Source organism: Plectropomus leopardus, chromosome 18 (genome assembly GCF_026936395.1).
Source record: "Plectropomus leopardus strain MGB_pleo_1.0 chromosome 18, ASM2693639v1, whole genome shotgun sequence".
In the NCBI taxonomy this organism is placed as follows: Eukaryota; Metazoa; Chordata; class Actinopteri; order Perciformes; family Serranidae; genus Plectropomus; species Plectropomus leopardus.
The window spans coordinates 16,369,450-16,396,765 of NC_142193.1; the positions used below are offsets into that span (position 1 = coordinate 16,369,450).

Here is a 27,316-nt window from a genome sequence, read left to right on the forward strand (position 1 = left end):
TAGAGTGGGATACAAATGATAACCAGGATGGGACAGAAAGGTTAGATTTGCCTTAATGGGATATTGAAGTATTATTTTTGATGCTGGAGGTTTTTTCTTGGATGTAAGTGGCAAACTGATCACATTTGCTTCAGAATTCGGAATTGATCTTGTGGGAATTTATCAGTTTATCACTTGTAGCAGCAGCAAGGAAAGCAAGCAAACCCTTGTCAAGCAAGGACTTTTTAATGTCAATGATACATTATTAATTTATGTCATCTTTGAGCACAGCTGACCAAAATACCATTCAGAGACCCATAGATATTCTGTATGCTGTTCCATCAAGACCCCTTAAAATATTCTTGAAATATGTGCAGTTCTGTTGTTATGATAATATGCCAGGTCAGATAGTCATTCTTTTCTGTACATTAAATTAAATTCCATGCAATGTAGAATGCTTAACATGTTTTTGTTAATGGTTCAGTGAAAACTGTTTAAATCTTTTTGTATTGTATAGCTAAATTGAGAATGGGCACCAGTCGTGGTTCTGAAGCGTATATTTAGCCTCTGATACTGTATTTAGTGTATTGAAATGATGCTGCTGGACTGTAAAATGTGAAGGTGTCGTTTAAGCCAAACCTGACACTGCTATCACTCATACTAAAATCAACTATGGTGAACACTGAGCAGAGGTACTCTCCTTGCCCTGTAAGCATGGATCATGATTATTCTGAGGGGAGGAAAGTATTTATGTTGAGCTGTAAGAGCTCCCCATCCAGCTAATAAGAAAAGCAGTCCAAATAAGTGAACTGATACAGATTTACCTTACTGCTGTGTTGAAAACAGTGTGACTTTTATAAATAAAACAGTGACACAGAATCGTTATTTTTTTTAAACAAGTACACAGTTTATTGACAATGACAAGAAGACAATTCAACAGGAAGTTCATATTTTATGAATTCTGTCAAAAGTCTCCAGGAGGATGTTTCTTACTCTGCCATGTCAGCCTGGAAGAAAGCAAAAAAAGAAAAAGAAATTATGTGGCATTTGCCATGTTAAAGTTTTGACACCTTCTGTGCAAAATTAATAAATAATGGTATAAAGAATACATACAAGTTAACTTTGACATTGAACTTATGTGCTGATGCATTTTCTGTAATGCAGTCACATGAAGGGTTACCTTTCCAGCATCACGGCTCTTGGCTCTCAGCTTGTTGACCTGGGACTCAGCAATATCAGCCCGCTCCTGAGCCTCCTCCAGCTCATGCTGAACCTTCCTCAGCTTGGACATATGAGAGTTCGCCTGCTCCTCCTGTGAAGAGATTGGAGTCCATTGTATAAGTTTGGTCTCTTTGTGCCATTATTGTGCTATCGAAGCTCACAAAACATATGACTTACAGCCTCCTCAGCCTGTCTCTTGTAAGCCTTGACTTTGAGCTGCAGCTTGTCCACCAGGTCCTGAAGTCTGTTCACATTCTTCTTGTCCTCCTCAGTCTATACAAATAAGGAATTGTTACCAGTGAAATATAGTGACAGAATCAACCCATTTCAAAGAGTTTTAGTTTTTAGTTAAATAATTTACCTGATAGGTCAGCTCCTTCACTCTTCTTTCATATTTGCGGACACCTTTCACAGCATCAGCTCCACGCCTCTGCTCAGCCTCAACTTCAGTTTCCAGCTCGCGCACCTGTGATGCCATGACAATTAATTGCTAATTCGTAATTCATAAAAAATAGTACTGAGAAATATTTTTTTCCATCATATTGAAAATGCACTTTACATCCCTAAACTCCATGTATTAATAGCATTTACATTATATACAGTGCATACCCTGGACTCCAGTTTCTGGAGCTGCTTCTTGCCGCCCTTCATGGCGAGGTTCTCAGCCTCATCCAGACGGTGCTGCAGGTCCTTGACTGTGACCTCCAGGTTCTTCTTCATCCTCTCCAGGTGAGCGCTGGTGTCCTGCTCCTTCTTCAGCTCCTCAGACATCATGGCAGCCTGAAATGATACAGTGTTTTCTAATTCGTTCATGATATATAATGAACTTAACAGTATCAGTGCATGGAAGAAGATAGAAAACATGAAATAGAAGAGTCAGGTAGAAGCATAAACTCACATCGGTGATCGCCTTTTTAGCTTTCTCCTCAGCATTTCTCGCTTCCTGGACTGAATCATCTACTTCACCCTGAACCTGGATGAGGTCAGCCTCCAGCTTCTTCTTGGTGTTCATAAGACTGGTGTTCTGAATGTTGAAGAAAAGCCATGTTTAATATGATATTTGTTATGTGTTCAAAATACGATTTTCTTGTGAATTAATGAAAGCTAACCTGAGAGTGAAGCAGTCCGACACGCTCACTGGCATCGACCAGCTCCTGCTCAGCCACTTTGCGTCCTCTCTCTGTCTGTTCCAGAGCGACTCTCAGCTCATCAATCTCAGCCAGCATCAGGCCATTTCTGCGCTCCACCATGGCAGCCTGCTCCCTCATGTCTTCCTGTCCTCTGACAGCATCGTCAAGGTGCAGTTGGGCATCCTGAAAACATTCAAATTAAGAGTTAATTTTACGTTTCTTTACTCTCAAACTTTTTATTTCCATTTAGTAATCAAACAGATCTCACCTTGAGCTGTCCCTGGACATTCCTCAGTTGTTTCTGGGCCTCAGCGGCCTGCCTGTTGGCATGGCTCAGCTGAATCTCCATCTCGTTCAGGTCTCCCTCCATCTTCTTCTTGACTCTCAGGGCATCATTTCTGCTCCTGACCTCAGAGTCCAGAGTGCTCTGCATGGAGTCAATCACCCTCTGGCTGTTCCTCTTGATCTGCTCCATCTCCTCATCCTTCTCTGCCAGCTTCCTGTCAACCTCACCTTTCACCTGGTTGAGCTCAAGCTGAACACGGAGAATCTTCGCCTCCTCGTGCTCCAGTGTACCCTTAAAAAGTCGCCAACATACCAAAAGTTACATTTTGCAGAAACTGAATCAAAATGGACAAATGGATAGATATAAGATCTTAGGTTCTATTTTATCATATAAGTGGTATGATATTGTAATCGAGATTTTACCTCAGCTTCCTCCAGTGCTGTCTGAATTTCTGACTTCTCTGTCTCCACAGTCTTCTTGGCTTTCTCCAGCTCATGGATACTCTTTCCAGTCTCACCAATCTGTTCTGTCAGGTCTGAGATCTCCTCTGCAGAACAATAAAGACAAAAACACAGTTACTGGTGACAGAGCATGTCTGTCCTGCATGATAGAAGTGCAATATTTGAAAGGAATAATTGTCCTTTAGGTTCAAAGTAGGCAAACCATGTGTAAAATCCAATTTAAACAGTATGAGTGTCTCTGACTTGAGAAGGTCAGCGAAATAAACACATAGTTAAGTGAGATTGACATACGCTGCAGGTTCTTGTTCTCTCTCTTCAAGGTCTCCAGGTGATCCAGAGCCTCCTCATAAGAGTTCTTCATCTTGAACATTTCAGTGCTGAGAGAACGAGCCTCCTTCTGGGCTCCTTCCAGCTCAGCCTGGCCCTCCTCATACTTCTGCTTCCATTCTGCCAGGACCTAAAGGTGTTTATTGTTGATTAAATGGTTAGTTAACTACATAGGTATGTGTTTTTTGTGATCAAACTGGTTGTGATTATCTGTTCAAGCATTTACCTTATCAAAGTTCCTCTGCTTCTTGTCGAGGTTGGCAGCCAGAGCATTAGCTCTCTCCACATCAATCATGAGGTCCTCCACCTCACCCTGCAGCCTCTGCTTGGTCTTCTCCAGAGAGGCACACTTGGAGTTCACAGCCTCAATGGATTCCTCAGCGTCCTGTAGGCGCTGGGCAAGTTTTTTCCTATTGAGAAAAAGGAAGGTCTTACTTTTGCTTGCATACTTACACAAGGAAAATCCCTTACCCTACATGTAGGGTGTATTTACTTGTGTTTTATGAACAGTAAAAAGGCTTTTCATACTTGGCCTCCTCCAGCTCCTCAGTGCGCTGAATAGCATCAGTCTCATATTTGCTTCTCCACTGAGACACCTCGCTGTTGGCCTTGGACATTCCTCGCTGCAGCTCACCCTTGGCCTCTTGCTCCTCCTCAAACTGCTCCCTGAGCAGATCACAGTCATGGCGCGCTGACTGAACAGCATGGGCCAGGGCGTTCTTGGCCTGTTGAACATGACAGAACATTTGTAACTCCCCGATCAGCAGAAAAACAAAACTTAATTATATTTTAAGCATAAATTAATGCTGATCTTTCTTTTCATTCACTGGCAAAAATGTAATTGTAAATCATATTAGAGTATACTGTTTGCATGTTTTAATGAAAAGAATTCAGTTAAACCCCTGTTATAAAAGGACATGGAAATTTTTCATACCTTCAGTTCCTCCTCAACGTGCCTCTTAAGCTCCTCAATCTGCTGAGTGAAGGCCTGCTTGCCCCTGGTCAGCTGGGAAACAAGAGCTTCCTTCTCCTCAAGCTGGCGGGCAAACTCACCTGAGGAACAATTTGTAAACATGTCATTTATGTAAACAATGATTAGTGTTTTTCAGTCATGTATTTTTTACAGCTGGCTCACCATTCTCCGTCTGCAGTCTGGCCCTCTGTGCATTGATGTCGTTCAGCTGGCGGACATTCTCATCATTTTTGGCTTTGAGTTCACTCAACTGGTCCTCAAGAGTTCTGCACATTTTCTCCAAGTTGCCCTATAAACAAGATTTCTCTTGAGTTTTTCTCTAAGTTTAAAGGTACTGCCTTATTAATTACTTCGAGTTCATATTTCAGAGCTTACAGGAAAACAAATCCCCTGCTTCTACACAAACCATTCACCTTTGCTTTAGCAACATTCTCCATGTTGCTGGAGAGGTCATCTATCTCCATCTTGTACTCGCTCTTTTCCTTCTCCAGCTTCTGCTTAACACGCTGGAGGTTGTCGATCTGCTCTCCCAGCTCTGCAACACTGTCAGCCTGCTTCTTGCGGAGAGCTGATGCGGTGGCTTCATGCTGCAGGGTGGACTCTTCAAGATCACGACGCAGCTTCTGGAACTCAGCCTCACGCTTCTTGTTCATCTCAATCTGAGCGGCTGTTGCTCCGCCAGCTTCCTCGAGCCTCTCACTGATCTCCTCAAGCTCCCTGGAGAGATCAGCCCTCTGCTTCTCTACCTTAGCCCGAGCAGCCCTCTCAGCCTCAATCTCTTCCTCCAGCTCCTCAATACGAGCCTAGATTTGACAATGGTAATATCAAATAGGCTTATCACTATAAATGTGTTGTTTTTGATGGACTGACTTAAATACTCATGTTAAATACATTACCTGGAGTTCCTTGATCTTCTTCTGAAGCTGAGCACCAAGAGATTGTTCATCCTCAATTTTGCTGAGGAGCTGGCTGGTCTCAAAGTCCTTCCTGGAAAAATAGAACAAAAAAAATGTTTGCCGTTATACCTAAGTCAAGATTTTAATGTTGCATTATGGCGATAATAAAATATAAGGATTACACATAGCAAAAAACAAAAGTACTTCTTGATTTTCTCATCAGATTGCTGCTTGTCATTCTCCAGATCCATTATGGATTCTTGAGCCAGTTTCAGATCTCCTTCAAGCTTCCTCTTGGCTCTCTCAAGGTCCATGCGGAGCTTCTTCTCTTGCTCCAATGATCCCTCAAGCTGTTAGATGATAGTGAATGACAGTTGATTCATGGCATTTAAAAAATACAAAATGATAAGTTATACCAAGAATATCAAGTCAAAGTCATAACAGTTGTTTTCTTACATCATCGACTTGCTGTTCCAGCTTTGTCTTGGCCTTGGTCAGAGTGTTGACTTTGTCTTCCTCTGCCTGGAGATCATCAAGTGTTTGCTGGTGGGCCTCTTGGAGGGCTTTCTTCTCCTTGGTCAACTTGGCAATGGACTCATCTTGAGATGCCATCTCCTCTGTCAGGTTTTTCACCTAAAATAATTTGATAGGTGCATTATTTTCAGTGCTGTAAATCTATTAAGTTAATGTTTCAAAGAATGTAGGTCTAAAATCATTTGAACCTTGTTTTCTGTGGCATGTTTCTCCTTCTCTACTTTAGCCAAGGTGAGCTCCAGGTCATCAATGTCTTTCTTCAGCTCAGAGCATTCGTCCTCCAGCTTCCTCTTCTTTGCAGTCAACTCAGCATTGATTTCCTCTTCATCCTCCAGTCTCTCACCAGTCTCTTTGAGTTTGGCCTCGAGCTGGATCTTGCTCTTGATGAGCCCCTCGCACCTTTCCTCAGCATCTGACAGGTTGTCAATTTCCTATTCATTTAGAACAAACATCTGTTTATTGATTTTTTTGTTAAACATTTTAATATTTGTATTTTTTAAATTCAATTTTTGTTAAGTACACATGCAACATTGACAAGGCAATCAGAGAACACGTGATTATGTGCTATTTTCTTTTCTCACATAAGTATCTGAAAATGCGATCAACAATGTTCAATTAGTGAGGTGTGTGACACCAAAGCCACACTCACAGAAGCCACTTGCAGTTGCAGGTCATTCTTCTCCTGCAGCAGGGAGACCATCTTCTCCTCCAGTTCCTTCTTCTTGGCCAGGGCTGTAGCCAGGTCTGTTTGCATCTTATCATAGTTCTCCTTCATTTGCTGCAGCTCCTTCTCAGTCTCGGCACTCTTCAGGAGAGGCTTGATCTTGAAGTAGAGTTTCAGCCATGGCCAGTTCTTCACATTCATAAATGAACGGATATTGTACTGGATGCTATAAATGGATTCTCTGGAAAATCAATACAGATAACGTGTCATTACGACTAACTTGTTCATTTGCTGAAGATAAACTTTTTTTTACAAAAATATCTGTATTATAGAGGTATAACTGGACAATACAGTTTCATGTGCTGTATGAGAATCACACCTCCTTTCCATCATCTTAACAAACTCCTTCCTCATGACATATCCTCTGCAGAGAGCCTGAGTCATTGTCACCAGCTCAGCCAGTTTCTCATCTCTCATCTCCTCCAGGAGACCCAGCAGACCAGCTTTGAAGAACACCTATATTATCAAGTGAAGGAAGTCGGCTATCAGCATACATGGATACATCAGGACATAGATTTGCCATAGCTACAGATAATGTCCTTAGAAATGTACCTTTGTGTGTCCAAACTTGTACTGAGTGTGGTCCACATCAATGGAGCCCAGCAGCTTCTCTGAAGCTTTCTTGTTGTCAATGAACTGTCCCTCAGGGATGACACTAGCATTCAATACTTTGTATCTGCAAGAGAAAATAGTATTATTGGATTTATCTCATTTTACTGGTGTTTTTCCATTACAATACTGAAACTTAAATCAACTTGACCTGCTTATAATGAAAACTGCAGTCACCTCTGCTTGAAGTCACCGTAGAGGATTCTGCTGGGGAAGCCCTTTCTGCAGATTCTGATGCCCTCCAGCACACCGTTACACCTCAGCTGGTGGATGACCAAGAAGTTCTCCATAAGACCTGCAGATTGCATTTTTTGATATATATTAAAACATTTCTTTACATAACAATGTTATAAACAAGGCTCAGCTGGGTTATGTTATTTTTACCTGGGGTCTTTGTTTCATTAGGAATCAGGCAGCGCACAAAATGAGGGTGGGTGCTTCTCAAGTTGGTCATCAGTTTGCCCAAGTTCTCCTGTGGATCAGTGACAATAGGTCAACTTAATTTCAAGGTCAAGTTTTTAATTTTTATTCAAAGATATGAATTAATACATACTCTGAAGAGAGCAGACACTGTCTGGAAAGAGCCACCCTTCTTCTTTCCACCCTTCTTGCCACCACCAGCAGCCTCTGTTTTACAAAACATTAAATGGCATTAATGGGACCAAATAAATAACATTATCTACATGTCTTAGCATTCTTTGAGAAAATCATTCTGGTAAATCCCACTCAGAAGTAGATTTTTTTTTAGTCAAAGAGGACTCATCCATGCCACTGAAGCACTGCCTTTGTTTATGTCCACATAAAAAAATGCATTTTTTATCTTAGTGACATAAATTAACACATTACCAGTTTGTACTGATTAGCTTCTTATAGATGACAGCTGGGATTGGCTCTAGCCCCCCGCGACCCTTGCGAGGACAAGCGGTTACGGAAAATGAATGAATGAATGAATGAACTTCTTACCATCAGCTGCACCATGAGTTACATACAGGAAGGCGAGCAGTTTGTTAGAAGATTTCTGGTAGAGCTGAACAACTGAGTCGTTCAGAGGGTCCTTGTTCTTGTCCAGCCAGCCATTGATATTGTAGTCCACTGTGCCAGCATAGTGAACCAGAGAGAAGTGAGCTTCAGCCTTGCCCTTTCCAGGCTTTGGCTTCTCAAAGGCCTTGGTCTTGCCAAGATGCTGATCGTGCAGCTTGTTCTTAAATGTTGTGTCAGAAGCCTTGGGGAACATGCACTCCTCTTCAAGGATGGAGAAGATGCCCATTGGCTGAGAAGAGTTTTTTATTCAATTCATGTTAAAATTAAACTGAGGCAGCAAACATTTGCACATTAATCAAGAAAACACATCCATCAGAGTGGCTACATACCTTCTCAATAAGCTCAATGCAGGCAGCCAAGTCCATACCGAAGTCAATAAACTCCCATTCAATGCCTTCTTTCTTGTACTCCTCTTGCTCCAGGACGAACATGTGGTGGTTGAAGAACTGTTGCAGTTTCTCATTGGTGAAGTTGATGCAGAGTTGCTCCAAGCTGTTGAACTACAGTTTACAAGTAAAACAAAATCTATTTGTTGGCCATAAATTGTTTATATATCATCAAAACTGGTGTGTTTTTGTAACTTACATCAAAGATCTCAAATCCAGCGATGTCCAAGACACCAATGAAGAACTGTCTTGGCTGCTTTGTGTCCAGCATCTCATTGATACGGATGACCATCCACAAGAACATTTTCTCATAGATGGACTTGCACAGAGCACTGACAGAATTGTTGACCTAGAAATATGGATTTTAGTTTGGTTAATTTATCGGGTGATTTTTCAAATCAAATGCAAATTATCCTTTATCTTTTCCAAACATCAATTTCTCTTTTATTACCTGTGGCACGGTCTGACCTTTGGTCACCATTTCATTTCCGACCTTGACTCTGGGGTAGCACAGAGCTTTCAGCATATCGGCTGAGTTTAGGCCCAGAAGGTAGGCGATTTTGTCAGCAACTGATGAAGAGAAATATAAGGAGTAGTAAATACATGTTAACTTGTGTAGTATTTTACACACAAGAAAACTTGCATCGTAAGAATGCATAGTTTAAGCAATTACCCTCAGTGCCATCAGGTTCAGCCTGCTCCTCACGCTGCTTCTGCTTGAATTTCATGTTGCCATGATGCATCACAGCTCCAGTCAGCTTGTAGATGCCAATCTTCTCCTCAGCAGTGAAGCCCAAGATGTCAATAGCAGTCTGAAATGTAAAAGTTATTCGTAAGAGTAAACATTTTCAACTCTATACTGTCTATTTTCTAAGTTGTTGTCTTACATCTGTTGCATCATACTCCTCCACATCATTGATGCTTTTGACAGTGATTTCACCCTGACTGATCATTGGGTAGTCATAGGGGTTGGTGGTGATCAGGAGAGCCTCTAAAGAAGAACAATAGTAATACATAAACATACATATTTTTTGTTCAAAATCTGTATTTTAATTCTTTTGTTTTAACATACCCAGGATCTCAGGCCTGTGGCCAGTCATCAGCTGATAGAAGATATGATAGCTCCTCTCAGCAGACAACTGGAAGGTGACACGAGACTTCTCTAGCAGATCTATGAAAAAAAAAAGAAAAAATGAAAACTTTGAGATTACTGTTTCATATTCCAATCTATGATCTACTTCATCAGATATCAGATTTTATTCCAGATAAATCTTGACTTGCACCGATGTTAAAACTTACAAGTTTCAATATCAGCTGAAGACAGCTTGCCAGTGGTGCCAAAGTGGATCCTGATGAATTTACCCTAGACAGCCAGATCATTAATAATCATTAATTTATCTAGCAACAAAAAACATTGTAAGATATTTCCAGTATTACTTACAAAACGAGAGGAGTTGTCATTCCTCACAGTCTTGGCATTACCATAAGCCTCCAACAGAGGGTTGGCTGCAACGATCTGGTCCTCAAGGGAGCCCTGTAAGAGGAGATTTGAGTTACATAACATTCACAATAACTTTCCTCTGACAAACAGTATCTTAGGTAAGCAATTTTACCTGCATTTTGCCAGGTACGGGCTCAGCTTTCTTAGCTCCAATAGCTGCAATTGTTGCAAAGTACTGGATGACACGCTTGGTGTTGACAGTCTTTCCTGCACCAGATTCTCCGCTGGTGTATAAGAGAAAAAAATTTAAGATTCTCCTTGAACATCATAAAGTTTATGAAGTCTTAACAAGACAGATTGTTTCATACTCACGTAATCAGGACAGATTGGTTCTCACGATCTAAAATCCCAAAATACATGCTTCACATGAGTTCCATTTTTATCGTTCCTTAAATAAGTTTTAGTTTAAGGTAGGTTTTACCTTTTTGTAATTTTATTTTAACACCTTGATCTTACCTGTGAGCATGAACTGATAGGCATTGTCAGAGATGGAGAAGATGTGGGGTGGAGCCTCAATCCTCTTCTTGCCTCTGTATGCTCCCACAACCTCAGCATCGTACACGGGAAGCCACTTGTAGGGGTTCACGACGACGCAGAACAACCCAGAGTAGGTCTGTAAGAATAGAAGGCAGTTACCATTTGGATCCTCATATATTTGTACACCCATTTTGAATTAGCATAGTATAGAGGAAACTCACATAGATCATCCATGATGCATAACGCTCTTTGAGGTTATACAACACACAAGGCTCGTTGAGGTGGGTCATCATGGCCATGTCCTCAATTTTATCATACTTTGGGGGGTTTCTTGGGTGGATGTCATCCTCTTTTACAGTGATTGACTGAATAGGTAAAAAGCATTTTTAGAAAGCATTCAGAAGTTCATTAGGTGGATCCCAGTTTGGTTCACAAACATCACATTTTAAATACAGGGATAATTGAATAATTTGCAAAATGTTTTACAAAGGTATTGTTTGAAAGAGTAAGCTCCTCATATCCACAATTTGTCTTAGAGGAAATTAATTCAGAAGAGTTGATTAAAAAGGTAAATAATAAATCACTTACCTTTCCAGTATCTGTTTCAACTGTGGCTTTGCCACCCTCTCTCTTGACCAGTTTACCCTTAAGGTACATTTCCTCAGGTTCAGCCACGAAGAAGGCTGTTTTGGCATCAAAAGGAGCAGTTTGTGCCTCAATCCTCTCCTTCTCTGGCTTGCGAAGGTAGATTGCGGCCTTGCCATAGGCCGCCATCTCTGAATCCGTGCTCATGATGGCACTTTAGTGGAGACTGAAAAGATAAAGAGTCCAAAATACTGTTAAAATAACAACAAACTTTAGCTATGGTCTACTATTTAGTTAACAGTGGAGGTCTTTTACCTTAGCTTGTCCCAAAAAAGAAAGAGTGGCACTGTCCCTGATGGAATCTGAAGATGCTATAGCAAGATGACAGTAAGATGTTTCAGTTTTTGTAATTTCATATTTTAGTTCCAACAATTCAGTGGAATTGCAAACATTAGAGAGTAAAGATGGCAAAATGTCTTTTGAGTTAAATCATATAATCCAATTGTATTAAGTTGCATAAAAACTTCAGTAATCCCCCATCCCCTCAACTGCCCTTTACAGCCAGAAAAATAGTATGGTCTTTATGATAATATTGCACCTAAGTGATGGGACTCGTTTTTTTGGGTTTTTTTGGGTTTTTTTGTTTTTTTTTAGAAGCAACTGCTTTTCAAATGTGTAATAGTATATCAAGAAAAGTGTTTTGCAATAATGCTGTCAAGTCAAGAATATTCCCAAGATAAGTCTGTCAGAGAATTGTGGAGAGAATGCAAAACAAATTAGCAATATTTCTACCTTACAGACATATCAATAATGACACAAAATTAGCTCTCAGTGAATACACTCACCTGTGCTGGGAGCCTATCACCTCATGCAGAAGCCCAGTGCTGTCTCTTTTATAGACGGTAGGGGTGCCTGATCAGCAGTAGTCTCTCACTCAGTTTGGTCATGTTCTCTTTTCAGGCTGTTGCTTATTTAGTGGCAGTGATGGAGGTGGTAAGCGTAATTCTTTGTAACTACAATTTTAAAAATATATATATATATATATACTGATTTATTTATTTGATATAATAGCAACCTTGGATGCAAGCAATATAATATAGATGTTTAATTTAAAAATATGAATTAAAGCATTTACCAGGCATGTTAATTTAGAACACATCCTATACTGTAACAAGAGAGGGAATGTAGTATAGAGGATTTGATGGACTGTACGCACACAAAAAAATTGTCATGTATAAACATAAAAACATTTCGGATAAACTATAAGGGCATTAGGTTTTGCTTTAAGGAAGCATCAATGTCATTTTGGGAGAGACAGAAGAAAGTACTTCTGCAGTTCTGCTCCAGATTATCTAAGTGAGTTACAAGGTTGCTGCTCTAAGTGTTGGTCCACTACTGCCTCTAGTGCAGGCATGGATGTGATGGAATTGTGTCATTCATTATAATAGTGCAGAGTATGGTTTGTGAATTATTCCAGTCATTCTAGTTATTGATTTAAAGGCCATCGAAGTTGAAATATGGTTTGAACATTAACAGTCTTTTTTTAAAAGTCATGCTTTGGGGGCTGGTTTTGGAGAGTCTTCCAAATTCCACTGGCATTTAGTTGCAGGACATTTGAGATCTCTGAAATGAAAGAAAGTTCACCCCCTAAATGATACTAATGTAAGAGAGTTGTAAACAACGACAATAATGAGAAATGCGTTTAAAAAAAATAATCTTTAACTTAGATTTAGAGGTTCTAAATCAGGGGAATCTTTACTCAGAATGCTTAATAACATTTGACAAAAATGATACTATACCCCCCAAAAAAAAAACAATAAACATGTGTGTCAATTATACTTTAAGAATATCTTTTCCAGGAAGTGTACAGTAACATTTGTGAACTATTTGATCTTACAAATTGAAATTGAAAGCACCTTATTTTTTAGTTCATATCCCTTTAATGATTTTGTGCCATGCCAAATGCAGAGAGAGTAGAGCTTAGTTTTGGATATGCCCCAAAATGTTTGTTGTCTACAGTTTCAGGATGGGGCACATCTCATATTCCTGTAATAAAATTAAAGATGAAGTACTATCCATATAAATTTAATCAGCCGTTATATAACTCCCTAAAAGGAAATGAAAAGAGTTGGCAACTCGCACGAGATCATCCCCAAAAATAAGTTGCTCACAAGGCAAAATAAACTGCATCCAGCTGCTACATTTGATACTAAAGAGATGACTTCTTTTAAAGAAACATGATACAACTCTCCTGGAAAATCTTGAGGGCTTGTGTCCATTGTGACATTTTTTAATAAACTGGCAGAAAATAACCCATTTAATAAAGTGGGTTAATAGTTTTCTTTCTATTTGGCTCTTGGAGACATACAGGTTTGAGCAGATGATGGGATGACTGAGATGAAACACTTTGACAATGTTATTTATTTGGCCATCACACACCTTACATACTGCAATCTGTTATTTAATTTAAGTTAATTTTTGTATGTGAATAAAATAAACTCTCTCTTCCATCTGGTGCTTATTAGCATTAGTTATTCATGCCTCTCTTCTGAAACCTGACTGGGTGCTGTCATATTGGTTTGAATAAAGTGGATCATCTTGGACATTAAGTGTCTGGGAAGGAATAGTATTAATGTTAGTTGATTGAGGAAATGAAGCGATTCGCAGTACCCTTTTTAAATAACATACTTTTTAATCTATGGGTGTAGGGGAAGGTGTCAAGTATTTTCAGTTCAGAAGGCTTAAGTCTAAGTAATGTCACGAGACAGTGATACTGAAGTCTAAGTCAAGTATTTTTTGTAGTTTTGTCAAGTAAGTCTGTCATTAAATTTGTGACTATAGGCTGACTAGAGTCCAAGTCATGTAACTTGAGTCCATACTTGTGCTATATGTTGAGTGAGTGAGTGAGTGAGTGAGTGAGTGATACCATTACATATGTCAGATGTGGAAGAGTGGAGAGTTTATACCCCACCACCATTTTCTCTTCTTTGTTATTATCATATTGCCAGATATAAAGAATGAATTGTGAATTCTTATCAAATTTTAATAGCATTTGTCATTACTTGTACCCAGTAAGCTATATACAGTATGTTGTTCCTATTTCCTTTTTTGGATTCTGCTATGGAAAGAAATCCACTTTGGTGGTGTTCATTTATTTTTACTGAGTATGTACCACAGGCAAGTTTACCCTGTCATCATATATTCCCTTTAGGATGATACAAAAGTTATGTGAAATCCAAGTACCCTACGGTCAGAATCTCAAAGGGATAGTGGATGAAGGGGCATCAAGAGCTTAAGTGGCAATCTCATTCTGCTCCAAGATTCCAAGTCAAGGGTTAGTTTCTTCCAGGACACAGAGTGCAAAGACTTGCATGACTTGGCAACCTACATCTATTTGTCGCCTGTGACATCTCAAATGGAGCATTACATGGATGCTGGACAGGCCTTAGGCTTTTTGGAGTCCCAAGCAGAATTTGATCCGTTAATTGTGATCCTTTTCGGATGCCCTGAGAGGCAAGGATAGATTATTTTTTTCTTTTTAATTGTGGGCAATGTTGGCCAGAGCTTATTCATCTTTTCATTTTGTGCTCATGACTTTTCAAACTGGAAAATATTTTTTCTCATCCTTATTTATCATGTTTTCATTAAATCTAGTCTTAAGGGTTGGGGAGGCATCAGTAATAACATGTTGGACAATTTGATCTCTGTATAAGAACTCAACCAATCTGCCCACAGTTATGCCCATGTTATTTCAGATATCCTGAATAATTAATAGACTCAGAAAATGTTTATTACAGCTGTTTGTGTGAGCATTTATTCATAAATTAAGCTATGAATTGTTTGAATTAATTTACCAATGGAAGTGAAGTGCACAAATTGGCCAAAAATATATATTCAAAATTTCTACAAAATTGAGTTCGCAGCAATAAACAGAATTACACTGATAACTGAACCCCAAAAAACTTTTCATTGAGGTGAATGGCCTGTGGTATTAACAATGTGTCTTTGTGAGTCCAGCAATACAACTATCTCAATTGTAACACTTTCTCAAACTGTGCCAACAATGTAGGATCTAAACTCTCAAAAAGCAAATGCACATATTCCAAATATTGAGGGGAATGTGTACCCTGCCTCCCCTCCCAAAACGTCCACCTCTGTAGACACATGTGTTTCCATTTTGTGCAGCTTTGTACCTTTACTTTACAGTATTTCAGGCTAACATATTGTACTTAGACACTCACAGTGGTGCAATGCTGCTTATTATATTTCTGCATGGCTAATTGCTTGACTTAGTTTTGCCCTAAATGTTTTGATGGTAAACAAAATTAAATTTGTTTTCAGAAAGAAAATGACAGGATTTTGGATCGTGATTACAGTTATCATCTTTATTGAAATGTTAAAATGTCCCCAACCACTGGTTCATATTTTATGAACTCTGTTGAAAAAGACTTCAAGTGGATGACGACTCTTACTCAGCAGAATCAGACTAAAGAAAAAGAGGGGAAAATCAATTAGTATGGTGAAATTTCAAAATAAGGAATCAAGTTACTGTAGAAGTTGTCTGTCTTAATGTGGATAATTAATTATATAAGCCGTGAATTGATTTACATTATAAACGGTGAAAGTGCACAGCATCAAATCGTTTGACTGACCTCCAGTGTCAAAACAAATTACTACTGATTATGGAAACAACAAAGTTACCTTTCCAACATCACGGCTCTTGGCTCTCAGCTTGTTGACCTGGGACTCAGCAATATCAGCCCGCTCCGCAGCTTCCTCCAGCTCATGCTGAACCTTCCTGAGCCTGGACATATGAGTGTTGGCCTGCTCCTCCTGTGAGGGGATTGGAGTTATGTTGACATAGTGTTAAGGCAGTTAAGAGTTATGTTATAACATCATTGTAAATGTGTCACATTGTGTACATTTATGACTTACAGCCTCCTCAGCCTGTCTCTTGTAAGCCTTGACTTTGAGCTGCAACTTGTCCACCAGGTCCTGAAGTCGGATCCCATTCTTCTTGTCCTCCTCAGTCTACAAAGATGCAAGATTGTACAGTAAGTGATAAAAAAGATAATTTGAGAGAAGTTAGTTTTTATAGAAGTTACCTGATAGGTCAGCTCCTTCACTCTTCTTTCATATTTGCGGAGTCCTTTCACAGCATCAGCTCCACGTCTCTGTTCAGCCTCAACTTCAGCTTCAAGCTCACGTACCTGTAACATGATGACAAACCTTACTTCAGTATGATGTGTAAACATTAAAGTACAAAGCAATAAACTTAAAATGTATTTCACTAGAGTGTCTGAAAATTAGGTAGTGTACATTTTTTATGAATAGTGCATACCCTGGACTCCAGTTTCTGGAGCTGCTTTTTGCCGCCCTTCATGGCGAGGTTCTCAGCCTCATCCAGACGGTGCTGCAGGTCCTTGACTGTGACCTCCAGGTTCTTCTTCATCCTCTCCAGGTGAGCGCTGGTGTCCTGCTCCTTCTTCAGCTCCTCAGACATCATGGCAGCCTATAATGATCAATGGTCATTTCAGTATATTCTGACAAAATCTTAACACCACCCTTTGAACATACACAAGCAGATCACAAGAAACAGGTGTAAACTCACATCGGTGATCGCCTTTTTAGCTTTCTCCTCAGCATTTCTCGCTTCCTGGACTGAATCATCTACTTCACCCTGAACCTGGATGAGGTCAGCCTCCAGCTTCTTTTTGGTGTTTATAAGACTGGTGTTCTGAATGTTAAAGAAAAGCCATGTTTAATATGATATTTATTATGTAGTCAAAATAGTAGTTTCTTTTGAATCAGTGACAACAAACCTGAGAGTGAAGCAGTCCGACACGCTCACTGGCATCAACCAGCTCCTGCTCAGCCACTTTGCGTCCTCTCTCTGTCTGTTCCAGAGCGACTCTCAGCTCATCAATCTCAGCCAGCATCAGGCCATTTCTACGCTCCACCATGGCAGCTTGCTCCCTCATGTCTTCCTGTCCTCTGATAGCATCATCAAGGTGCAGTTGGGCATCCTGAAAACATTAAAGTGAAGAGTGAATTTTAACTTTCTTAAATCTCAAACTTTTTATTTCCATTTAGTAATCAAACAGATCTCACCTTGAGCTGTCCCTGGACATTCCTCAGTTGTTTCTGGGCCTCAGCGGCCTGCCTGTTGGCATGGCTCAGCTGAATCTCCATCTCGTTCAGGTCTCCCTCCATCTTCTTCTTGACTCTCAGGGCATCATTTCTGCTCCTGACCTCAGCATCCAAAGTGTTTTGCATGGAGTCAATCACCCTCTGGCTGTTCCTCTTGATCTGCTCCATCTCCTCATCCTTCTCTGCCAGCTTCCTGTCAACCTCACCTTTCACCTGGTTGAGCTCAAGCTGAATACGGAGAATCTTGGACTCCTCGTGCTCCAGTGTACCCTTGGTGTAAAATAAACAATTAAATCATAAAAGTCGATCACTCATACAAGATTACCTGTAAACTGATGAGATGAGATCAAAGCCAAAGATACCAACAGACCCTATTTCCATCAGCCTGTTTCCTTAAAACACGTCGCCATTTCTAAAGGTCACCTCGTAACACCTGTTGCTTTTAGTTTCATACTAAAACAAACTAATTCTAGTTTAATTAACCCAACTCAATAACTAACTTATTGCTGGATGACTTTTCAAATCCTGATGTTGTTGTACCTCAGCTTCTTCTAGTGCTGTTTGAATTTCAGACTTCTCAGTCTCCACAGTCTTCTTGGCTTTCTCCAGCTCATGAATACTCTTTCCGGTCTCACCAAGCTGTTCGGTCAGATCTGAGATCTCCTCTGCAGGAAAAGAATAAAATTTACAACAAATTACCCATTTAGGAACTGTTAAATAATTACTATTTCTCTCAAGTATAAAAATTCACATACGCTGCAGGTTCTTGTTCTCTCTCTTCAAGGTCTCCAGGTGATCCAGAGCCTCCTCATAAGAGTTCTTCATCTTGAACATTTCAGTGCTGAGAGAACGAGCCTCCTTCTGGGCTCCTTCCAGCTCAGCCTGGCCCTCCTCATACTTCTGCTTCCATTCTGCCAGGACCTAAAGGTGTTTATTGTTGATTAAATGGTTACTTAACTACATAGGTATGTGTTTCTTGTGATCAAACTGGTTGTGATTATCTGTTCAATCATTTACCCTGTCAAAGTGCCTCTCATTTAACAGTGATTCCAAACTAAGATAGATTTTTTGTTTCACTTGAATCAATGCGTTTCCGATTTCCTGTTACCTTATCAAAGTTCCTCTGCTTCTTGTCGAGGTTGGCAGCCAGAGCATTAGCTCTCTCCACATCAATCATGAGGTCCTCCACCTCACCCTGCAGCCTCTGCTTGGTCTTCTCCAGAGAGGCACACTTGGAGTTCACAGCCTCAATGGATTCCTCAGCGTCCTGCAGGCGCTGGGCAAGTTTTTTCCTATTGAGAAAAAGGAAGGTCTTACTTTTGCTTGCATACTTACACAAGGAAAATCCCTTACCCTACATGTAGGGTGTATTTACTTGTGTTTTATGAACAGTAAAAAGGCTTTTCATACTTGGCCTCTTCCAGCTCCTCAGTGCGCTGAATAGCATCGGTCTCATATTTGCTTCTCCACTGAGCCACCTCGCTGTTGGCCTTGGACATTCCTCGCTGCAGCTCACCCTTGGCCTCTTGCTCCTCCTCAAACTGCTCCCTGAGCAGATCACAGTCATGGCGCGCTGACTGAACAGCATGGGCCAGGGCGTTCTTGGCCTGTTGAACATGACAGAACATTTGTAACTCCCCGATCAGCAGAAAAATAAAACTTAATTATATTTTAAGCATAAATTAATGCTGATCTTTCTTTTCATTCACTGGCAAAAATGTAATTGTAAATCATATTAGAGTATACTGAATGCATGTTTTAATGACTACCTTTGACAAGAATTCAGTTAAACCCCTGTTATAAAAGGACATGGAAATTTTTCATACCTTCAGTTCCTCCTCAACGTGCCTCTTAAGCTCCTCAATCTGCTGAGTGAAGGCCTGCTTGCCCCTGGTCAGCTGGGAAACAAGAGCTTCCTTCTCCTCAAGCTGGCGGGCAAACTCACCTGAGGAACAATTTGTAAACATGTCATTTATGTAAACAATGATTAGTGTTTTTCAGTCATGCATTTTTTACACCTGGCTCACCATTCTCCGTCTGCAGTCTGGCCCTCTGTGCATTGATGTCGTTCAGCTGGCGGACATTCTCATCATTTTTGGCTTTGAGTTCACTCAACTGGTCCTCAAGAGTTCTGCACATTTTCTCCAAGTTGCCCTATAAACAAGATTTCTCTTGAGTTTTTTTCTAAGTTTAAAGGTACTGCCTTATTAATTACTTCGAGTTCATATTTCAGAGCTTACAGGAAAGCAAATCCCCTGCTTCTACACAAACCATTCACCTTTGCTTTAGCAACATTCTCCATGTTGCTGGAGAGGTCATCTATCTCCATCTTGTACTCGCTCTTTTCCTTCTCCAGCTTCTGCTTAACACGCTGGAGATTGTCGATCTGCTCTCCCAGCTCTGCAACACTGTCAGCCTGCTTCTTGCGGAGAGTTGATGCGGTGGCTTCATGCTGCAGGGTGGACTCTTCAAGATCACGACGCAGCTTCTGGAACTCAGCCTCACGCTTCTTGTTCATCTCAATCTGAGCGGCTGTTGCTCCACCAGCTTCCTCGAGCCTCTCACTGATCTCCTCAAGCTCCCTGGAGAGATCAGCCCTCTGCTTCTCTACCTTAGCTCGAGCAGCCCTCTCAGCCTCAATCTCCTCCTCCAGCTCCTCAATACGAGCCTAGATCCAACAATAGGAGCTTCATTAACTGGAATATACTCCACAGTTTGAAGTCACTTAGTCTAATTTGTATTTGCCTAATACTGTTTGCATGATGAACAGGTTACCTGAAGCTCCTTGATCTTCTTCTGCAGCTGAGCACCAAGAGTCTGTTCATCCTCAATCCTACTGAGGAGCTGGCTGGTCTCAAAGTCCTTCCTTGATGGATAGATCAAGAAAACTTTATTGTCATAGTGCAATGTGTGAGATGCTTAGAAGAAGATTAATAACTGAAAACAAATTTAAAAAATACAAAAACATACTTCTTGATTTTCTCATCAGATTGCTGCTTGTCATTCTCCAGATCCATTATGGATTCTTGGGCCAGTTTCAGATCTCCTTCAAGCTTCCTCTTGGCTCTCTCAAGGTCCATGCGAAGCTTCTTCTCTTGCTCCAATGATCCCTCAAGCTGTCAGATGATAGTTAGTGACAGTTGACTTGAGTCATTTAGAAGACTTATCATCAAGAATACCATATCATTACAGTTAAAAAGTCAAGGCAGAGTCATAAAAAATGTTTTCTTACATCATCGACTTGCTGTTCCAGCTTTGTCTTGGCCTTGGTCAGAGTGTTGACTTTGTCTTCCTCTGCCTGGAGATCATCAAGTGTTTGCTGGTGGGCCTCTTGGAGGGCTTTCTTCTCCTTGGTCAACTTGGCAATGGACTCATCTTGAGATGCCATCTCCTCTGTCAGGTTTTTCACCTAACAGTTGTATGAAAGGCACATGTAAATGTCTTTCAGGAACTATATGAAATTTCTTTTCAAATAAATGACTTGTATTACTTTTGTATGTTTATGTTTAGACTTAAATTAACTGAACCTTGTTTTCTGTGGCATGTTTCTCCTTCTCCACTTTAGCCAAGGTGAGCTCCAGGTCATCAATGTCTTTCTTCAGCTCAGAGCATTCATCCTCCAGCTTCCTCTTCTTTGCAGTCAACTCAGCATTGATTTCCTCTTCATCCTCCAGTCTCTCACCAGTCTCTTTGAGTTTGGCCTCGAGCTGGATCTTGCTCTTGATGAGCCCCTCGCACCTTTCCTCAGCGTCCGAGAGATTTTCAGTTTCCTGTTTTTTTTAACATACAAGTGGTAGCTGATATACCATACTTTAAATTTACCATTAAAGCACATTTTTATTATTTAATATTTATTTACTCACAGCAGCAACTTGCAGTTGCAGGTCATTCTTCTCCTGCAGCAGGGAGACCATCTTCTCCTCCAGTTCCTTCTTCTTGGCCAGGGCTGTAGCCAGGTCTGTTTGCATCTTATCATAGTTCTCCTTCATTTGCTGCAGCTCCTTCTCAGTCTCGGCACTCTTCAGGAGAGGCTTGATCTTGAAGTAGAGTTTCAGCCATGGCCAGTTCTTCACATTCATAAATGAACGGATATTGTACTGGATGCTAAAAATGGATTCTCTGGAAAATCAATACAGATAATGTGTCATTACGACTAACTTGTTCATTTGCCGAAGATATATTTTTTTACAGAAATATCTGTATTGTGGAGGTATAACTGGACAATGCAGTTTCGTGTGCTGTATGAGAATCACACCTCCTTTCCATCATCTTAACAAACTCCTTCCTCATGACATATCCTCTGCAGAGAGCCTGAGTCATTGTCACCAGCTCAGCCAGTTTGTCATCTCTCATCTCCTCCAGGAGACCCAGCAGACCAGCTTTGAAGAACACCTATATTATCAAGTGAAGGAAGTCGGCTATCAGCATACATGGATACATCAGGACATAGATTTGCCATAGCTACTGATAATGTCCTTAGAAATGTACCTTTGTGTGTCCAAACTTGTACTGAGTGTGGTCCACATCAATGGAGCCCAGCAGCTTCTCTGAAGCTTTCTTGTTGTCAATGAACTGTCCCTCAGGGATGACACTAGCATTCAATACTTTGTATCTGCAAGAGAAAATTGTATTATTGGATTTATCTCATTTTACTGGTGTTTTTCCATCACAATACTGAAACTTAAATCAACTTGACTTGCTTATAATGAAAACTGCAGTCACCTCTGCTTGAAGTCACCGTAGAGGATTCTGCTGGGGAAGCCCTTTCTGCAGATTCTGATGCCCTCCAGCACACCGTTACACCTCAGCTGGTGGATGACCAAGAAGTTCTCCATAAGACCTGCAGATTGCATTTTTTGATATATATTAAAACATTTCTTTACATTACCATGTTAGAAACAAGGGCGAAAAACTGGGCTATGCTTTTTTTTTTTACCTGGGGTCTTTGTTTCATTAGGAATCAGGCAGCGCACAAAATGAGGGTGGGTGCTTCTCAAGTTGGTCATCAGCTTGCCCAAGTTCTCCTGTGGATCAGTGACAATAGGTCAACTTAATTTCAAGGTCAAGTTTTTAATTTTTATTCAAAGATATGAATTAATACATACTCTGAAGAGAGCAGACACTGTCTGGAAAGAGCCACCCTTCTTCTTACCACCCTTCTTGCCACCAGCAGCCTCTGTTTTACAAAACATTAAATGTGAATGGGACCAAATAAATAACATTGTCAAAGTGTTTTAGCATTCTTCTTTGAGAAAATTGTTCTGGTACTTCAAAGAACATCTAGAAGGAACTACTGTTCTTCTTTCCACCCCACTCAGAAGTTCCTTTTTTCGTCAAAGAGGTTTCATCAGTGCAACTGAAGCAAACTGCATTTTTTTAATCTTATTGACATCAATTATCACATGACCAGTTTGTAGTGATTAGCTTCTTACCGTCGGCTGCTCCATGAGTTACATACAGGAAGGACAGCAGTTTGTTTGAAGATTTCTGGTAAAGCTGAACAACTGAGTCATTCAGAGGGTCCTTGTTCTTGTCCAGCCAGCCAGTGATATTGTAGTCCACTGTGCCAGCATAGTGAACCAGAGCAAAGTGAGCTTCAGCCTTGCCCTTTCCAGGCTTTGGCTTCTCAAAGCCCTTGGTCTTGCCCAGATGCTGATCGTGCAGCTTGTTCTTAAATGTTGTGTCAGAGGCCTTGGGGAACATGCACTCCTCTTCAAGGATGGAGAAGATGCCCATTGGCTGAATGGACAATTCGTCATGTTTATAAGAATCAACCATTTAGCAGATAGTCAGAAAAAAGGATTTCAGTTCTTACTGAAGATTTGCCTTACCTTCTCAATAAGCTCAATGCAGGCAGCCAAGTCCATACCGAAGTCAATAAACTCCCATTCAATGCCTTCTTTCTTGTACTCCTCTTGCTCCAGGACGAACATGTGGTGGTTGAAGAACTGTTGCAGTTTCTCATTGGTGAAGTTGATGCAGAGTTGTTCCAAGCTGTTGAACTGCAATTATGGAAACATTTAATTTCATTGCAAATGGGATTGAACCTTTAAAGTACTCAGAAATTTTTTTCAACAGCTTACATCAAAGATCTCAAATCCAGCGATATCCAAGACTCCAATGAAGAACTGTCTTGGCTGCTTTGTGTCCAGCATCTCATTGATACGGATGACCATCCACAAGAACATTTTCTCATAGATGGACTTGCACAGAGCCATGACAGAGTTGTTTACCTAGAAATGTGAATTTTAGTTTGGTAATTTATTATAACAATATTTTCATATCAAAATGCAGTCATTTCTTAAATTGAAATACCTTCCAAACATCTATTTTTCTTTTTATTACCTGTGGCACGGTCTGACCTTTGGTCACCATTTCATTTCCGACCTTGACTCTTGGATAGCACAGAGCTTTCAGCATATCAGCTGAGTTCAGGCCCAGAAGGTAGGCAATTTTATCAGCCTCTGAGTGAGGGAAAGACAGTCAGTACTATGCACACATCAATTTGTATATTTAGATTACATAATTTAATCAATTACCCTCAGTGCCATCAGGTTCAGCCTGCTCCTCACGCTGCTTTTGCTTGAATTTCATGTTGCCATGATGCATCGCAGCTCCAGTCAACTTGTAGATGCCAATTTTCTCCTCAGCAGTGAAGCCCAAGATGTCAATTGCAGTCTGCAAGTAAATGAGGCAGTTGTTGGTATGTGTAACATTTTCTTCACTATACTAGCTGTACATCTAAATTGTTATCTTACATCAGTCGCAATGAACTCCTCCACATCATTGATGCTTTTGACAGTGATTTCACCCTGACTGATCATTGGGTAGTCATAGGGGTTGGTGGTGATCAGGAGAGCCTCTGGAAGAAAGTAAATGAAATGCATAAAGGGATACCTATTCTAACAAATTATAACTTGTTTTTATAACTTGTTCATTGTGTTATACATACCCAGGAGCTCAGGCTTATGGCCAGTCATCAGCTGATAGAAGATATGGTAGCTCCTTTCAGCAGACAACTGGAAGGTAACACGAGACTTCTCCAGCAGATCTATGATAAACAAATCAAGGTCAGATTACAGTTACTGCATGCATGACAGATGCCTCTTAGTTTTTTCCTAAAACTAACATTATACCTTAGTACAATGACTTACAAGTTTCAATATCAGCTGAGGCCAGTTTGCCAGTTGTCCCAAAGTGGATCCTGATGAATTTACCCTAAGCATATCAGATTTGGGTCAGTAAGGTTATTGATATGCAGCTCAAAAAATGTTTGCCCTTTTAACACTTACAAAACGAGAGGAGTTGTCATTCCTCACAGTCTTGGCATTACCATAAGCTTCTAGCAGAGGGTTGGCTGCAATGATTTGATCCTCCAGTGAACCCTATAAAAAGATATAAAAATATATGCCGTAGATTGTAAAGGTTTCATAAAATGGAAATTCCCTGATATATATATATATATATATACATTTTTTTTTTAAATCAAAGGGCCATTTTTACCTGAATTTTTCCGGCCACTGGCTCAACCTTCTTAGCGCCAGCCACTGCAATTGTTGCAAAGTACTGGATGACACGTTTGGTGTTGACAGTCTTTCCTGCACCGGATTCTCCACTGGGAAAAGAGAGATATATCCCAAGTCAGATAAGTGTGTATATACAGGCTAGGGAAGGTTGCGCTTGAAATGTAATAATTTACAATGTAATAGTTACCTTGTTAAAATTGGAATAAGTAATGCAACTACTACTTATCAAAGTATTGTAACCTATCACATTTGATTACTTTTTGATAGATTTTTAACACATTTTTTAAACTGGGCAATAAATTTTGAAAAAAATCCAGGTATAGGCTTTGCCAAAAGAAGGTATTCCTGCATGGCAATCAACGCAAAGCAACAGAATGTATTCTTTATTCTGCATATAAACTTTCAGCCCGTTCTGACTCCGAACTCGTCAAATATGTCCGCTTCGGTAGTGCTTTCAGCGTACAAGCATGACGTCAAAAGTCACCTTCTGAGTTCAACCGGAACACAGCTGGACGGAATTAACCACACTGAAGGACAGCGTCAGGTAATAACCCTGCCGGTAACAAGTGATTTAAGGTGCACCAGTGCAGTTATAGTTTATAGGTTGTGTGGGTAGGGGGATTGGTCCCAGTTCACTTCCTGTGTGGATGTTAGTTTTTTTTCCACACCTACCATGTGCCTCTTTTGCCTAAACCTAACCATTTGTGACTTTGTTGCCTAATCCTAATCAATGTAACGGTTGGCTTTGGTGGCCAAGGTCAGACGCAGTAGACGCAGAAGGTCACAGACAGAGCGGCACCATGTGACGAGTTGGGATAAGAACGTAATGAAACATTTTACCAAAAAGAATACATCCAGATGTAACCCCATTTTAAGATTAACATTTTGATCAGTAACTGTAGTGTATCACATATTTTTTTCCTCAGTAACTTATCACAGTAACACATATTTTGTAATTTAATTACAGGTAATTAGTTAGATGTAACTTGTTACTCCACTACACTGTGCATACTATATAAATATGTATAATTCAGTATTTGTATCTCACTTACGTGATAAGGATAGACTGGTTCTCACGATCTGAAATGAACAAATACTTTAGTTTCTCAGAAGATATCATTTACGGTCAAACTACATCATATTTTAAAGTCATATCTGCTGTGTCTTGTTTTGTGTGTCATGTTAAGATAAAATCCTCTTCACAAAATAAAATATCTTACCAGTGAGCATGAACTGATAGGCATTGTCAGAGATGGAGAAGATGTGGGGAGGAGCCTCAACTCTTTTCTTGCCTCTGTATGCTACCACAACCTGAGCATCGTACACAGGAAGCCACTTGTAGGGGTTCACGACGACGCAGAACAACCCAGAGTAGGTCTGTAAAGACAAGGACATTCAATCCAAACTTTATTGCACCTACAGTTTAACCTGAACTTTTAGAGTGGTAAATGTAGAGAAAATTAATCACCCATAGTAAAAGTTTGATTATTTTACATCTGTTTGTCTATGCTGGTCTGAATTAAAAACTCACATAGATCATCCATGATGCAAAACGCTCTTTGAGGTTATACAGCACACAAGGCTCATTGAGGTGGGTCATCATGGCCATGTCCTCAATCTTGTCAAACTTTGGAGGATTCATGGGATGGATGTCATCCTCCTTCACTGTTAAAGTCTAAGCAGAAAAAGCAGTGAAAAAAAAGTTTTACTAGGACAGTATTTCAAATCAGCATTTATGGAATGGATTTATGAATCCTATGTGAACTGTTTACAAGAATTTCAAATAGATAATTTATTCAAAACCTAAGAGAAAACAAATACAAGGATAGTCGTTTAGTTTAAAATTTGAGTTTAAAATGATTATGCTTACCTTTGATGGCTTTCCTTCATATACCAGTGTCTCAACTGTGGCTTTGCCACCCTCTTTTTTAACGAGTTTACCCTTTAGGTACATTTCCTCAGGTTCAGCCACGAAGAAGGCTGTTTTGGCATCAAATGGAGCAGTTTGTGCCTCGATCCTCTCCCTCTCTGGCTTGCGCAGGTAAATGGCCGCAGGGCCATATGCCGCCATTTCCGCGTCTGTGCTCATGATGGCAGTTTAGTGAGGACTGAAAAGATGAAAAGTGTTAGAGATAGAGTTTTGAATTACTTTAAATATATTTCATTTAGGTTTTGGTAGTGTTTGTATCTAAATATAATAGTGCTGTTGTGTTACAGTATTGCAAATAATGCGTTACCTCAGTTTATCCCAACTGAGTAGCACAGATCTGTTGTTGTCTTAAGATGCTGCAAAAGAAGGATTGAAAAGATCATTGGAGGAGGCAGAATTAAAATACATTCCACAGTCTGGTGCTTGTAGTAAACAGCAGTCAAAGTACATGTATTTAACCCATTTTAGCAAAATTTCATGGCTCCCTAAATGTCAATTGCTACACTGTGTCTGTCATTTGCTTTTTTTAAGTGTTTTATTTCATTTTATCTAATTTGTAAAATCTATTTTAGTCTATCTC

At 40.1% G+C, this 27,316-nt stretch overlaps 3 protein-coding genes across 4 annotated transcripts in view; 1 reads left to right on the forward strand and 2 right to left on the reverse strand.

Annotated features, from left to right (window-relative positions):
- Nucleotides 1-27,316, forward strand: part of xab2 (XPA binding protein 2) — a 61,238-nt gene that overhangs the window by 21,345 nt on the left and 12,577 nt on the right. The gene's annotated exons all lie outside the window — the stretch shown is intronic.
- LOC148186465 (myosin heavy chain, fast skeletal muscle-like) lies at nucleotides 862-12,064 on the reverse strand. The gene is made up of 41 exons (XM_088091132.1): nucleotides 11,976-12,064; nucleotides 11,446-11,501; nucleotides 11,134-11,356; nucleotides 10,767-10,910; nucleotides 10,525-10,681; nucleotides 10,381-10,408; nucleotides 10,181-10,292; nucleotides 10,009-10,101; nucleotides 9,867-9,930; nucleotides 9,640-9,738; nucleotides 9,455-9,558; nucleotides 9,241-9,379; nucleotides 9,019-9,137; nucleotides 8,767-8,916; nucleotides 8,511-8,681; nucleotides 8,104-8,410; nucleotides 7,694-7,767; nucleotides 7,525-7,612; nucleotides 7,318-7,435; nucleotides 7,084-7,207; nucleotides 6,851-6,987; nucleotides 6,457-6,712; nucleotides 5,996-6,238; nucleotides 5,730-5,906; nucleotides 5,478-5,623; nucleotides 5,274-5,364; nucleotides 4,791-5,180; nucleotides 4,540-4,666; nucleotides 4,339-4,457; nucleotides 3,933-4,129; nucleotides 3,631-3,814; nucleotides 3,369-3,534; nucleotides 3,039-3,163; nucleotides 2,599-2,907; nucleotides 2,310-2,513; nucleotides 2,099-2,224; nucleotides 1,810-1,980; nucleotides 1,562-1,666; nucleotides 1,378-1,473; nucleotides 1,160-1,291; nucleotides 862-986 (listed from the first exon to the last, which is right to left on the reverse strand). Exons 3-41 carry the CDS (start codon nucleotides 11,335-11,337, stop codon nucleotides 969-971), a joined length of 5,814 nt encoding a protein of 1,937 aa, XP_087947258.1. The 5' UTR covers nucleotides 11,338-11,356; nucleotides 11,446-11,501; nucleotides 11,976-12,064; the 3' UTR covers nucleotides 862-968.
- On the reverse strand, nucleotides 15,488-27,095 carry LOC121956245 (myosin heavy chain, fast skeletal muscle-like). The gene is made up of 40 exons (XM_088091131.1): nucleotides 27,044-27,095; nucleotides 26,677-26,914; nucleotides 26,338-26,481; nucleotides 26,027-26,183; nucleotides 25,859-25,886; nucleotides 24,784-24,895; nucleotides 24,573-24,665; nucleotides 24,435-24,498; nucleotides 24,233-24,331; nucleotides 24,039-24,142; nucleotides 23,820-23,958; nucleotides 23,626-23,744; nucleotides 23,364-23,513; nucleotides 23,112-23,282; nucleotides 22,713-23,019; nucleotides 22,386-22,456; nucleotides 22,217-22,304; nucleotides 22,003-22,120; nucleotides 21,769-21,892; nucleotides 21,536-21,672; nucleotides 21,144-21,399; nucleotides 20,808-21,050; nucleotides 20,513-20,689; nucleotides 20,251-20,396; nucleotides 20,056-20,146; nucleotides 19,559-19,948; nucleotides 19,308-19,434; nucleotides 19,107-19,225; nucleotides 18,691-18,887; nucleotides 18,389-18,572; nucleotides 18,036-18,201; nucleotides 17,821-17,945; nucleotides 17,242-17,550; nucleotides 16,953-17,156; nucleotides 16,742-16,867; nucleotides 16,472-16,642; nucleotides 16,236-16,340; nucleotides 16,066-16,161; nucleotides 15,832-15,963; nucleotides 15,488-15,616 (listed from the first exon to the last, which is right to left on the reverse strand). The coding sequence occupies exons 2-40, from the start codon at nucleotides 26,893-26,895 to the stop codon at nucleotides 15,599-15,601; spliced, it is 5,826 nt and encodes a 1,941-aa protein (XP_087947257.1). The 5' UTR covers nucleotides 26,896-26,914; nucleotides 27,044-27,095; the 3' UTR covers nucleotides 15,488-15,598.